This window comes from Ruditapes philippinarum, unplaced genomic scaffold (assembly GCF_026571515.1).
Source record: "Ruditapes philippinarum isolate M1 unplaced genomic scaffold, ASM2657151v2 ctg5859_1_1_1_1, whole genome shotgun sequence".
Classification (NCBI taxonomy): domain Eukaryota; kingdom Metazoa; phylum Mollusca; class Bivalvia; order Venerida; family Veneridae; genus Ruditapes; species Ruditapes philippinarum.
Genome location: NW_026862582.1, coordinates 71,054 through 86,772, shown reverse-complemented (window position 1 = coordinate 86,772; position 15,719 = coordinate 71,054). Strand labels below are relative to the sequence as shown.

The 15,719-nt window shown below is 33.9% G+C and overlaps 1 protein-coding gene across 2 annotated transcripts in view; it reads right to left on the bottom strand.

Annotated features, from left to right (window-relative positions):
* Window positions 1-15,455, bottom strand: part of LOC132719482 (U4/U6 small nuclear ribonucleoprotein Prp3-like) — a 45,606-nt gene extending 30,151 nt beyond the window's left edge. For both annotated transcript variants that reach the window (XM_060703251.1, XM_060703252.1), the window contains exons 1-5: window positions 15,305-15,455; window positions 10,843-10,999; window positions 10,255-10,370; window positions 9,683-9,790; window positions 6,376-6,480 (exon numbers count right to left, since the gene is read on the bottom strand). In XM_060703251.1, coding sequence (XP_060559234.1) covers window positions 6,376-6,480; window positions 9,683-9,790; window positions 10,255-10,370; window positions 10,843-10,987 — 474 coding nt within the window. In that variant the 5' untranslated portion in view covers window positions 10,988-10,999; window positions 15,305-15,455. The remainder of the gene's footprint in view (window positions 1-6,375; window positions 6,481-9,682; window positions 9,791-10,254; window positions 10,371-10,842; window positions 11,000-15,304) is intronic.
* Window positions 15,456-15,719: the final 264 nt, after the last annotated feature.

The window sequence follows — 15,719 nt, the reverse complement described above, 5'->3', positions numbered from 1 at the left end:
AAAATGACCCCAGGTCGATCATAAGGTAATTTGTAACCAAGACTGAAAAGCCTTTGACTCTACCTCAATCCCTTGAGAAGTTGCAGCACTTTGAAATAAATTTTGATGGAAAAAATTGAGGCAAAATAGTGATTTTTGGCAGTTTTGAGATGTCCCCTCACCATGGTTACTTACAGTCAACATTTGTGCCAAGTTTGATTAGTGGTGAAGCATTTTTCAGTTTCATAGCAGTTTGAACTTGTACCAGGAGGCTTTTCAGTGTAAACAGCCATTTTTCACAAAATGCTCATGAGAGAAAGAGTTAATAGACTTACCCTTAATTATCTGTCGAAACCATATACCATAGATTGATGCTTTTTCCACAGCTTTTGTCATTTTTTACATGAAATTCATGTGTCGATTTTACCAACAGTTACTGTTAATGGCATATTTACTTCTATTCTTAAAATAATTCATAATTCCCCAAGTTCAGTGGTATTACATAGGCCCTTTTGCATGGGCATCAAAAATGTTTTATGACTTATTTGTCTTATGACTTTTGACTTGCCTACACAACCTTTGCAAATATATTATATACACTATATTTATAAATTACCCCTGGTTATAAAAAGACATACAAAAGTAGATCAAGCAACCTTATATTGAATAACTACCCAGTATTTTATAGTTTTCCTCAACAAATTTTAAATACAGACTCCCTGCTTGTAATTTGATTAACTTTTGACATTTATTATTACCTCCCTTTATTACGAAAGGTTCTTTAAATTTTTCACATTTTTATTACCTCCCTTTACAGCCTTAAAATTAGTTTATTTCTCTTACCTTCCTTTACTACAAACTTCTCAGAAAGCTATTGTTGGATTGTTTGTAGGTATGTGGGCAAATTGGCTGGACTGCTTAAAAGCTTAGAATACATTATGATGCATTTCCTATTTAATTCAAATTTCGGAACCCTGTCCAAATTAAAGTTGACATCTACTATACAGTAATCTTTTGATGGACATTGTCAAGATAGGACAGTCTCAATTTAATTCTAAGACATGTCATTACTAGGAGTTCATGGCCAGTTTAAAAACGTGGCGCCAAAATTAGCCTTATTGGCAAACCGAATTTCGTTCCCGAATTAATCCTTTCTGGTTTTAAACAAAATAATTAATATTATATGAACAGTTTTCAGTGATGAATGTTTACAGTTTTTAGCTTGTTAGGATTAAAATTTACTTAATACTTTATTGTTAATAATCAAAATTTATTTTCCTGGCTGTCCATGTAATCTCTCAAATTTAGCTTTTTTGTAAGCTTATTACCTCCCTTTATTTATAGCTAAATAGTGTACCTTTAAAAACACATGATTTTCATATGTTTAATTGAAATAACTGTGTGCTAAAGTGCAGAGTGGAAAAATTGAATTGAAACAATATTGGTTGCATTCTTTTAAACTCCCAAAATGAATCTGCACAGATAAAAGCCAAAATATCTTAATATTTGGTCATTATTATTATAATAGGTCAAAAATGATTTTTTTTTATTGAAAATACCCAGTTGTCGAGCTGAGCTACCTAGTCCAATATAGGTTTTGAAGCTCCATGATTATTTACATCTGTGTAAAACAACAGGTTTAGTGTGGAAATATTAAGCTCAGAATTATATGGTTTTCATCACTGGAAGACAATAGTGGCACTACAGTATACAAAAAAAAAAACAAATTGGTTTATAACCTCTCAACCTTCACCTTTCTGACATTCTAAGACCAAACAATAGACTTAGTCAAAAATATGTGGCGCAGGAAAGACAGTAGCCAATCATGCTGCATGTTTGTGATTAGCCAATGAGATTTGGCGTCAAAAATACATTTCATCACACTCTATATGCTAATCAACATATAATTAATTCAATTTATATAAAAACACGCTCATCAATAATCACAAAGTTTACAATTTAGTCAAATATATAATTTGAACTCTTTATTAATGGTAAACATATCAATATTGAAGTGAAATTCATTAAAATTTAATCATTGAACTTGACTTAGCCCTGCAAAATTTACTTTTTGTAAATTCTATTACCTCCCTTTAATATAATAGGGTACACTGAAAAGTTGCAGTATTGTTTGAATTAAATGCCCTAAAATTTTGCATTTTTTTGCATTTTTTCAGACAGGCGGGTTCTTATTAAAATCATTCTGTAAAGATTGGTTGAAATCCCACCAGTAGTTTGACCTGTGAAGGAAGGACAAGCTTAACGCGGATGGACGAGCAACCGGACGGACAGCAAAGGCAAGAACAATATGTCATATAAAGATGATAAGATTCAGAATGTCAAAAAGCTTGTCCTAGAGTACTCCAAAACGCACCGGAGACGTTCCTTATCTTTTGCCTGTGTAACATGCATGGCACGAAAAGAAACAGATTAATAATATCTGTAAATATGTTGTGGTTCGGACAGGAACTTCCCTCCCAAGGGTGAATTTGTGAGGTCATGAGGCTCCAAATTTGTGAGGAAATGAGGCTCAGATAAAAATATATGTCCTATAAAATGGAAATGGACAGTTCCATAAAGAGACAAGCCCAATTTTAATTCTCATGATATTCCCCTAGCCGTAATTAAAGTACATGGCACCAAAGTTCTTGTTAACTCAAATGAAATTTCACTTCATCTTTTTTTTTTTTTGCGTTTATTAAAGGTCGCCGCCGGAAAGTCCATATGGGCGACCGTACACTCAAGTCGGGCTATCCTAGAGCGTCCCGCCACAATTTTTTCCAGCTTTATTGGTGGAGGAAGACCCCAGGTGCCCCTCCGGGCATTATTTCTGGCACGAGCGGGCACCTAGGTAGAACCACCGACCTTCCGTAAGCCAGCTGGATGGCTTCCTCACATGAAAGATTTCAACCCAAGTGAGGATCGAACCTACAGCAGTGAGGGACCTGTGATCTCAAGTCAGCGACCTTAACCACTTGGCCACGGAGGCCCCTGTTCACTTCATCTTTGCACAGTTATGGCTTTAAACAAAATAATTAGAATAACATTCACAGTTTTCAATAATATATGTAAAATTTTTTTAGTATTATAATATCAAAATACACTTTACATTTAATTGTAAATCATCACAATTGATTTTCCTTTATGTCCATGTACTTTCTCTACTTTAGGTTTTCAGTGAACTTATTACCTCCCTTTATCGTTATAGTATTTTTTTTAGCTGTAGCAAATTCTCCAAGTTTAGCAACATACATTAAATTTTGAAATAATATAATATTCATATTTTATTTAAATTCACTATGTAGTGCAGGTGGGTAGGGGGGGGGGGCGCAGAATTGTAAAAATTTAACCTTCAACAGCTGAATTTTTTTAAAAATACACCCTTGCCACATTATGAATAATGATGGTACACAAAAAAGTCAGAATATATTTTAAATTAATCATATTATGGCAATGAGTTTGATACTGAATTCTTTTGTATGAATATGCAGTTGCCAATTTTAAAGGTTTCGTACATGCATATATGTCCAATAGAATCAGCATAGTTCTTAACAAGTATAATGACCTGTTAATTTCACTTTTTTTAACATTTTGACAGGACTTTGTTACTTCATTGGTGTAATTCTATTTGACCCTGAAAATTGATATGAGGCTAACTATTGGGTACAATATGCATTTGATACGGACATTATGAACTCTGAAAATGAAAATGAGGCTCTATGGGGTGTGATATGCATTTAATATGGATTTTTATACTGTAGAAATGGAAACGAGGCTAAATCTTTTTTGCATTGAACAAAATATATTTAAAGAAATGGGAATGCTGGGATTTGAACCCACACTTGTATAGTTGATAGACTAGCACGCTACCACTACTACCTATACACAAATGATTTACCTATCCTAAAGAAGCACTGATCCATGCTATGTTTACAACAGTTCTCAAATAAATAAATTTCAACAGTATTATCTCAGTGTAGGCTACCAATTTTTATAAAACTGTTAACACTGGAAAGGTCTATCACCTGTCCTTAGTATAATGTTTTTTGGGTTTTTTTTAATGCGTTTACTTAAGGTCGCCCCATATACCATACACTCAAGTCGGGCCATCCTAGAGCATCCCGCCGAGATTTTTTCGTCAATTTTTTCCAGCTTTATTGGTGAAGGAGGACCCCAAGTGCCCCTTCAGGCATTATTTCAGGCACAAGCGAGCACCACCACCGACCTTCCATAAGCCAGCTGGATGTCTTCCTCACATGAAAGATTTCGACCCAAGTGAGGATCGAACCTGCAGTGGTGAGGGACCTGTGATCTCAAGTCAACAACCTTAACCACCTTGGTATAATGTGCCAATTACACCTGCATATTAAACTCATGGTATTAGCCAAATGTGGCTTATCAAAAATATAATTTTATTACACACATAATTATACACCACCACATTTTTTTTTTTTTTTTTTTTTTTTTTAATGCGTTTATTTAAGGTCGCCGCCGGAAAGCCCATATGGGCGACCGTACACTCAAGTCGGGCCATCCTAGAGCGTCCCGCCGAGATTTTTTCGTCGATTTTTTCCAGCTTTATTGGTGGAGGAAGACCCCAAGTGCCCCTTCGGGCATTATTTCAGGCACGAGCGGGCACCTGGGTAGAACCACCGACCTTCCGTAAGCCAGCTGGATGGCTTCCTCACATGAAAGATGTCGACCCGAGTGAGGATCGAACCTACAGCGGTGAGGGACCTGTGATCTCAAGTCAACGACCTTAACCACTCGGCCACGGAGGCCCCTACACCACCACAAAAATTCAATTCAATCTATATAAAAACACACTCATCAATAATCACAAAGTTTATAATTTAGTCAAATATATGATTTGGACTCTTTATTAATGATACACATATTAATGTTGAAGTGAAATTCATTAAAATTTAATCATTGAACTTTACTTGGCCCTGCAAAATTTAAATTTTGTAAATTCTATTATCTCCCTTTAATGTAACAGGGTACTGTATTGTCTCTATTAAATGCCCCAAAATTTTTATTTTTCCAGACAGGGGGTTCTTATTTGAACTTTGACATCGCACAACTAAAAATGGTACTTATCACTCCTGTAAAGTTTGGTTGAAATCCCACCAGTAGTTTAACTTGTGAAGGGCGGACAAGCTTAATGCGGATGGACAACCGGACGGACGGCGAAGACAAAACATTATATGTATCCCAAAATTAATAATATAAAGATGATAAGGTTCAGAATGTCAAAAAGCTTGACCCAGAATGCTCCAAAACGCACCAGAGATCAATCTTTAACTTTTGCCTGTGTTACATGCACAGTACCATGTGAAACACATTAATTCCGAGGGCCGATGCCAGTTTGTGAGGGCCCCAGTTTGTGCGGTAATGAGGCTTTGAATATCCATCCCTATAAAATGAAAATGGACAGTTCCATAAAGAGACAAGCCCATTTTAATTCCCTAGCCATGTTTAACAAACATGGCACCAAAATTCTTGTTAAATCAAATGAAATTTCATTTCACATCAGCACAGTTGGCTTTAAACAAAAAAATTAGAATAACATTCACAGTTTTCAATGATGTACATATCAAATTTTTAGCATTTTAATATTGAAAATAACTTGTTATTTAATTGTTAATCATCACAAATAACTTTCCTAACTGTCCATGTACTTTCTCTAATTTAGATTTCCAGTGATATTATTACCTCCCTTTATAGTTATAGTTCTTTTTTTTAGCTGTAGCAAATCCTGAGTTTAGCAATAAATAACATACCTTTAATTTTGAAATAATATAATATTCATATTTCAATAAAATTCACTATGTAATGCAGGTGGTTTGGGTGGGGGGGAGGTGGTTTGGGATGGGGTGGGGGTGGGGGGTGTTGTAGAATTGTATAAATTTAAACCTTAGATAGTCTAGTTTTATAAATACCCCCACCCTGCATTATGCATAATGATGGTACACAAGACAGTCAAAATATCTTTTAAATTAGATATATTATGATGAGTTTGATACTGAATTCTTTTGGATGACAGTGCAGTTGTCAATTATATGGGTTTTGAAGATGTTTATATAAGTCCAATAGAAACAGAATAGATGGAGGTAACTTTTCTTTAGTATATGTTGGTCTTTGTTTAAAGTTAGCATTACTCTGAATCATGCATCCCCTCAGTATATGCATGTCGTAGAGAATTACAGGGCACCAACAGAAAATTTGTGGTTTATCTGGTGAAACCTCTACTTTATTTTTCACCCATCTGTACATAACAACACTAAACCTTTACTTCGTCTTTCACTGGAGACCAGCTGCCAATGTCCTAAACAAAGCCTAGGTTAGTAGCCCTTCAAAGTTAAAATTTAAATTTTAAAAATAAACTGTAAATACCTGCGAATTTGTCGAGGGTGGCGGTGGACCGGAAGGCAACTGTGCTGACATTTGTGCTTTTCTCTCCTGAATTACTTTCTGTGCTGCCTGCATCATCTCTTTAATCTAACATGGTGATAAATAAATCATTATCATAATTACAGAGGTTAAAGGAACTCCACTGAGGTCCAATAGCCTAAAATAATAAATTTCTAATTTCTTTCTTAAAGTGACATTATGCCCATCAAAGGATATAAATGGGTGAACAAATGAATGTCAAAATAGGTTTTCATTTTGCCATAATTCCTTTTGATGTACAAATTTATTTCACATAAACAATAAACAACGCATGCATTCAAGTGAAATTTTCGTAAATATCCAATACACTGTAACATTCATTTCATAAAAAGAGTGGGACAGCCTTTTTATATTTTAGGCAGATTTAAATTTTATCCGAAACATTTTTCCAATATGAACTGTTGGTCAATCACCATTTAAACAGTCAATCTTTTGAAATATATACGGTAATCAGTGCAGCTCAACTTGACTATGAAAATATGAGCATAATGTCACTTTAAATCAACTGGTACATACATTTAAATTTGAATCCAAGCAATAGATGATATAAAAATATAGACGGTATTAAATTTATAATCACTTTTTATGTGATTTTTGGCCGATTTGAGTGAAAAGCGTTTTAAGGGTTTTCATTTATTTGGCCAAATTGGACAATAAAATTGATTATTTCTGGGAAATGGAGTGAGTGAATGATCTGAAATATTGTACATGAGTTATTTGTCTAGACATAAGTAAAATCTAGTTATACTAAAGTCTTGAAAAAATATTTTCGGTCTTTTCACTTCAAAAAACCTCAGTGGAGTCCCTTTAAAGGGTATAAATCTATATCTTTTGAAATATTTTAATAAAGTTGATCAACAGTAAAATTATATTGGTGCCATTTTCATATGGTTGATTCCCCAAAAAAGTTGTAACATAGAATGCCACTGTTTTTTAATACACTTGAATTATGAACGTAAACAAAAAAAAAATGTTCTGGAACAAAATATTATTCTGCTTATATAAGTAGGGTTTTATCTGTTTAGCTGCTTTCCCAATGACTTTTAGCATGCACCAATTGCTTTCAGGCAATAAATTACCATATTTATTTCATACAAGCATTTTGGAAGGATACTTTTAAAAATTCAAACAATAATTTTTGCATCTGATAAACAAAATTACAAAATGAAATTGCAATCTAAGGAAGTCATGAGTATAGTAAATTATTATTATTAGACAGGTAACAAAATGAAATTGAAATCTAACGAGGCAACAAAAAGATATTTCATTGGAAAGTAAACATCCTCTGTGCTTGTTTGAATTACTCAGGATAAAGCTAGCTTGCATCTGAGTAGAACTACAGAACTCCAGGCATGAACCAGAGTAGATATATTGATCTTCAGTAAGCTAGCTTAACTAGAACTATCACTAAATGTGATTAATACCCCCACAAGTCTGCTTCGGAAATGAGGATGTTACTAGTAACAGAATACCTTGTAAAAGAATTGAAACATAGAGTTATGGTTGTGGGCAATTAAAGATAACTGTGGTTCATGTATGTTGCATTTCCTTTCAATGTGGTTGGCCATTGATGAAGTTTAATTGAATTACTCTGTAATAAGTCCAGAAAGACAAAGAAAAAGAACAAAGGGCAATAACTCTATAAATACTGAAGATAGAGTTATAGTGCTTGTGCACTGCACTTCCTCTAATTGTACTTGACCATTGTATGAAGTTGTTTTGAATTCCAACCAGTATGTTTTAAGTTATGCTCCGGACAAGGAAAAGTATCAAAGGGCAGTAACTCTGTATTTTGTCAAAATGGAGTTACGGCTCTTGTGCACTGCACTTCCTTTGAATGTCATTGACAACTGTATGAAGTTGTACTGAATTCCAAACAGTAGTTTTCAAGTTATGCTCTGGACAAGGAAAAGTAACAAAGGACAATAACTCTGTAATAAGTCAAGATGGAGTTATGGTTCTTGTGCACTGCACTTCCTCTTATTGTGCTTGACCATTGTATGAAGTTGTTTTGAATTCCAACCAGTAGTTTTCAAGTCATGCTCTTGACAAGGAAAAGTAACAAAGGGCAGTAACTCTGTAATTAGTCAAGATGGAGTTATGGTTCTTATGCACTGCACTTCCTCTCAATGTGCTTGACCATTGTATGAAGTTAAAATGAATTCCAACAATAAGTCTTCAAGTTATGGTCCGGAGCAAAAGAAAGCAATTGAAAAGTAACAAAGAGCAATAACTCTGTAATTAGTCAAGATGGAGTTATGGTTCTTGTGCACTGCACTTCCCCTTATTTTGCTTGACCATTGTATGAAGTTGTTTTGAATTCCAACCAGTAGTTTTAAAGTCATGCTCTGGACAAGGAAAATAAACAATGGGCAGTAACTCTGTAAAAAAGTCAAAATGGAGTTATGGTTCTTGTGCACTGCACTTCCTCTCAATGTGCTGGACCATTGTATGAAGTTATAATGAATTCCAACAATTAGTCTTCAAGTTATGGTCCGGATAAAAGAAAGCAATGGAAAAGTTATAAAGGGCAATAACTCTGTAATAACTTAAGATAGAGTTATGGTTCTTGTGCACTGCACTTCCCCTAATTGTGTTTGACAATTGTATGAAGTTGTTTTGAATTCCAACCAGTAGTTTTCAAGTTATGCCCCGGACAAGGAAAAGTAACAAAGGACAATAACTCTGTAGTTAGTCAAGATAGAGTTATGGTTCTTGTGCACTGCACTTCCTCTCAATGTGCTTGACCATTGTATGTAGTTATATTGAATTCCAACCATTAGTTTTCAAGTAATGCTCCGGACAAGGAAAATGCAACGGACGTCTGGACCGACCGACCACCGGGTGACTCCTATATACCCCCCCAAACTTCGTTTTTGGGGGTATAATTAAGAGAATGTTCAGGTATGCACCGGAGTAGATAAATTGATCTTCATAAGCTTGTTTAATTTAGAGAATGTTCAGGCACACCGGAGTAGAACTATTAATCCTTGTGGCTAGCTTAATAAGAGAATGTCCAGGCATTCACCGGAGTAGATAAATTGACCTTCATAAGCTTAAGAGAATGTAAAAGCAGCTTTAAGGAATGTTCAGGCATGCACCAAAGCAGATAAATTGATCTCTTGGTAAGCTATCTTAATAAGACATTCAAAATATTAGGCCAAATTCTTTCAGTGTGATGAATGGTGAGGCATCTATCACATTAACCACAGGGCTGTGGAGGCCTTTAAAGTTTCGATCATGGTTTTACCTTTTCTTCTGTAAGTTGTCCCGGGCTTGGCCCCTCAGGCGTAACCGGAATTTCCTCAAACTTTGCTTTCTTTCTTCCATCCTCGGCATCGTCCCTATCATCCTGAAACTGAACAAAGATAGAAATGTATTAGTCTTTAAAATAAATATTGATTTTGCGGAAATCTTCGATTCACAAAATTCGCGGAATTAAATGCATTGTAATAATTTCTAATTTTGTATCTATAAATAGACATAAAGGTCAAGGACAATAATGAGCATGTATACAATTCCAGATATTGATATATTACATTTTGTATCAAATAACTTCACTGTGATTGCCCTCTCGGGGTGACAACTATGTACTAAACTATGAATAAAGCAACCTGTTCGAAAGGATGAGATCAGGATCCATGCTGTTCGCTTACCAACCCTATTACAAGTAGAAAAACTAATAGCGAACAGAATGGATCCTGATCAGACTGCCCGTATGCGCAGGCTGGTCTGGATCCATGCTGGTCACAAATGCACTGTTGATGTTGGTTTTGTCGTGACACGGCTCAAATAATCGAGAAGGTTAAGGGTTACAGATACCTTTCTACGTTTACTCCGATGTGATTTACTTGTTGCCCTGTATTGATCCCAGACGTCAAACAACTTCTCAGCAAATAGTGGGGCTTGCTTCTCGTCCAAGATTGTCTGTAACTTATCTGTAAATTTGAAAATTTCAAGATTGTCTGTAACTTATCTGTAAATTTGAAAATTTCAAGATTGTCTGTAACTTATCTGTAAATTTGAAAATTTCACAGTCATTTTGCCGGTCAATCTCAAGAATACAAGTTAAAAATGCCAGAAAAAAACCCTGAAAACTCTGAATATAGATATGATTGAAACATTGGTAAATAGTGCTTTCAGGAGTAAGCCAATAGAGTTTAAGGTACCTTGGTTCAGTTGAAGTTCAAGCCGGTTCAGGTAAAATTTTAGCCGATTCAGTGATAGGTTACCTTAGTTTGATTAAAGTTTAAGTTGGCCCAGTTAAAGGTCAACTTTGTTCGGTTAAATTTAAGCCAATTCAGTAAAAGGTTAACTTGGTTCCATTGAAGTTTAAAGCCGGTTCAGGTAAAAGTTTTGATAAAAGGTAAAGCCGGGTTAGTTAAAGGTGAAGCTGGTCTGGTTCCATACCTGAAGTCTTCCTTTCATCGTAACCTTTGTCTATACAGTTGAGGGCGGCAGTCACTAGTGAGGGTTCACTGAATCCTAGAAATTTATTCACCGCCTTGTCTAGTAAAGACTTCAAATCATCCCATTCCCTACCTGACAGGGACATCGCTGCATGTAACTATAAAACATAAAAACAAACACCAGTTACTATCATAATTATTATATGATCAAAGTTTATAACACAGTAAAAGTCATATAGCAAATTTTCAGCTCTACTGGTGGAGGAAGATCTCAGGTAACCTTTCATGCATTGTTTACGGCACAAGCAAGCACCTGAGTAGGTTGGACAGGACCATAGTTTATTCTTGAAAATTTCTCTTGTCTGTACAGACTGTGGGACAACCTGGGCAATATGGACAATTGATTTTGCCGGCCCTTTTGGATAGCTTCCTTACATAAAAGGGTCAAAAGTACCTGGTGGGATTTGAACCTACAACGGTGAGTAGCAAGTGCATTGAAGTCAACGACCTTTTTCACTTGGCTATGGACGACCCTACAAATTAAATGAAACATATAATAATTATCAGTTATCAGCAGTGGCCCTCTGGGCTTGGGTTATATGATCTTGTGACCGTTTGTAAAACATTTTGACTCAAAATTCAGCTCTTAAGTAGTATTAAACTTGCACACAGGTTAAATATCAGTGCATATGCTGCAAAATAAACCCTATATTAGGGCACAACATGTCGTGGGCAGTGAAGCTACTTTAAGGACCAGAAAACCACAAGCCATTCAAGCCTTATTGTCGGAAATATCTACTAACCCTATAAAGTTTCTTATGTTAAACTTCGAAAGTGGAAAGAAAATTAAAGAATAAATTGTCTTATACAGTTATCTGGTAATTCTATTTCCTGAATCCAGGATAAATTAGTTGTCCCATCTGAAAGCTTTAAATCATTTCATCTTCAGAGAGGTTATTGGTGGGCAATTTTCTTAAAGTTTGTGGGCTAGTAATATTTGAAACATTTTATGGGCCTGACCAAAATTCGACAATGGACACACAAGCTTGTACTTTGTAACTATCATTTTGGGGCCAGAGAAAATTTTGAAGAATTTGTGTTATAAATACCATATGGGTAAGTTCAGAAATGCTTCAGATTAAAACAGGTAAGTAGGTCAAAATTACATTTTGTCAGCCCTGACCAATGCAGTCATTGTCCCTGTAAAGAAATACCAAGAAACTTATTAAGCCTATAAGGCTGGCAAAATTATTGTAATATTTACTAAATAGGTTTAAAAGTGATGGAATTGAACATTATCTAACATATATACCTTTGATAACATAACAACACATTCATCTTTAAATGATCTCAAACATTTTTTTAAAATGTTTAAATTATAACAAAGCTATTTAAAACATTCTGAAAATGTTACCAAATGTTATTTTTAATGTAAAATATCATGCCTATTTACATAAATTTCTTATCTTATTACCTCCCTTTTATACAACATCTGATACCATATCTGACTGTAAACAACAGATGTCATTGAGTACTAAAAATAAGATAGTTTAAAGCTTCATGCCTCCAGATGAACCAAAATATTTCAAGAAAATCAAACTTGAGAATAAGGTAATGACATTTTATGAAAAGTAAAAAGGTTCAAAATAAAAGTAATAATTTCCATGTTATGTGCAATTTATTACCAATTTTGCAGAATTTTTTATCATATTTATACGTTACTAACTCAGTAAGGGCTATTTTTGCCTATTTTGACCTTTTTTGTGGTAATTTACATGGAAATTTGTAATTGCTTTTTGCACTTTTGCAATTTTATTTTCTTTATTGATTTTACAATATTTTACTTTTTAGCACATTTTCAAAATTTTCTTGAAAATTAGCATGAATCTGGAGACATGATGCTTTAATTTAACAGGCCATTCTGTGAAATAAGCTTGCTGTCAAAATGTGCAAAAACCCAAAGGACTATGCCAATTAGTGCAATGACATTAATTGTAATATGGCTTTTTTAGCCGCCAAAATTAGTAGAATTTAAAATTCTGTGAAAATTCTATGAAAACCTCGGATGATGTAGAATACCACAAATTTTATATATATCTAATCATTCATGCTAAAAAGTTTGCCATTATTTAAGAAAAGAAATGCAATTTTATTGACCCATGACAAAAGTACTATTTAAAAAGTGTTGCCTCTTTTATTCATATTTTTTTTATCTTGAACCAGGTCATAATAATTAACGTAAGTAACAAATTTTATTACCTCCCTTTATAAACAAGTTTCATGCTTCTAAATACAGTATATATAAGGACATAACTCCAAAATATTGCTTTCAGAATTATGCCCCTTACCTTCTCATGATTAGCAAATATTCCAAGTTTCGTGCTGTTTATTTTTCAAAAGTTCCAATAAACTTAATAAAGGGCTACATTAATTTTCTGCATGGCTAACGTTATAAATTAAAGATCCTGTTACTCAATTTTTCATGGTTTTATATCATAAATATAATGCTCAAATGAAGATTTATCAATATTATAAGTTCCAAAAAGCATTATTTGTAAAGATATTACTGAATTTACATTTCATATTAATAAAGGGAGGTAATAAGAAATTTATTTCTTGTCTAAGTCAAATTTTTCAATAAGAAATGAATGCATATGTTTTAATGATTACATATAATGTGGCCAAATGTTTGCAGTACATTTTTTACATATTTTTCGATGTTTTAAAACTGTTTTAGAAGCATAATTTTATATATATACACTATTTCACTTAAGTGTGGTAAGAACCAAGCCAGCCCGCATAGCTCAATGGGTTCAAGCGCTATTTGTAATCTCAACTTTGTGGGTTTGATTCCCTAATGGTCAACTAAAATTACTAATCAGTCTTTAGGATGAATTTGAGGTACCATGGTATGAGTGCTTAAACACTTGGCACGTAAAAGAACCAGAATTAAAGAACCTTCCAGTTTCTTGCACTATCGTCCAAAAATATGAAATGACTAATACTCTTCTAGAGGACTCGCCCATATGGGCAACGGGTGGCAAGTATAAATTAAATCAAATACACACAAATGGTAACAACCATAATTACAACATTCAGGATCTTTAGTGTATTACATTTAATATTTTTCCTATATTGTACAGCTAAATTAAGGGTTTTTCCACTTATCTAAACTATTATAGGTATTTTCCCAATAAAAATGCTATATTTTTCTCTGATATGACCTGTGCACAACCTTCACCAGAACCAAACCGTAACAGCAGCTAGCTTATATATACATTTCTAATCTTGTTTCTTAGGGTTAAAAGAAAATTTTTTAAAGCTGCCAGGGCATTTTTTGTCAAAATTGTGAAGGGGCCTGGTTCCCAAACTTAAAAGCGCTGCGCATTTTGCACACGGCAAAGCTGGGGCCACATAATCAGATAGCTTCTGTCATAGCCGACTGGCACGTTTGAATTTATCAAAAGATAATGTCATGGAAGGAAAACGGCGATAATATTGATGTTTATTTCGGCTGTTGCGTTGTTTATATTACCATTGAAGTTAAAAATTGACCATCATCGTGAAGAATTATATCTTCTGTGTCGATGGACCAAAGGATTATGTGAAAATATTGGAAATGGAATAAAATACATGGTGATTATGACGGTAGGGGTGCGGATTTTATCCGGCGAACATTTTTATCTTGTGTATTATTATAGATGTTGAAATATGAATTTTTTTCAAAACGGCTTATATTAAGTTTTTTTGATATATATGATCAGTACATGTGCTGGGATTGACAAATATGCATTTTATTTGCAGGGATTTATTTTGGCTTATTTTATAGCCGTTATTCGGTCATATTCCCAATTAAAAATAGTATATTATTTTCCCAATCCACAGTAAAAAAAATCCCAATTGAAAGTTACAAAATAAAAATATTGAATAAAAATTCTAAAATCTTTGAAAGTTTAAGTGCTCATTCACTGTAATAGTGCTTAAATGTTTGTAGATGCCATCCTAGACAGTATTTGTTTGCATCCATTAAATAATTGTAAAATTTCAGTCATGCATTTTTTCCCAATTTTTAACAAAACATCGCTGAAATTCCCAATACCATGGGTATGGGTCATGTTCCCAAAATCCTTAAAAAAATCCCTGATTTGGATTTTAAAGGCGTTTTGAGCTCCAAACCACAAGTGTCTGTGACTGGAACTGGGGCCCGAAACTATAAGATTTGTTTCTATTTAAAGTTCAAGTGTCCTAAAATGTTTGTCAACGATATATGGGATATATTTTGTGTGACTGGATACTCAGTAATGAAGTAAAATAACAGTTTGTTACCACAAGAAGTCAAATGATTTTTGTCCGACTCGGGTAAACATCGCGAATATATATGACAAATACAATTTACATTACAAATAAATAAACAGTGTTAAAATCAACGAATAGATTAAGTTGAAATGAATGACCTTACATACCGATTATGTTTAAAATGTTTGTCTTCGTTCTAGCTAACCTAAAATTTCAATTTAATAAAACTTTTCTGTCGGCAAAATTACGTCCTGAGATAGTTATTTACATTCATTTTAATTGGCCGATATCAAAATAACTATCCAATCAGCTCACTCGTTTTATTTTATAAGTCATATAAGCGGAAAGGAATTTTTATGTACAACAACGAATTTATTGAGACGAAAAGGGGCAATATTCGATAATGATGATGATATAATATTAACATGGTTAGCTTTTAAAAAAGCTAGTAGCTACTCGCTTCGTAATTCTTTATTTTCTTTTCCAGTTGAAATGTAAAAATGATAGTTCTGTTAGCTGAAGAGACTTCAGCGAACATCAAAATAAAAGTGAAATAAAGTTATGGAAGCCAGTTCTCTAAGA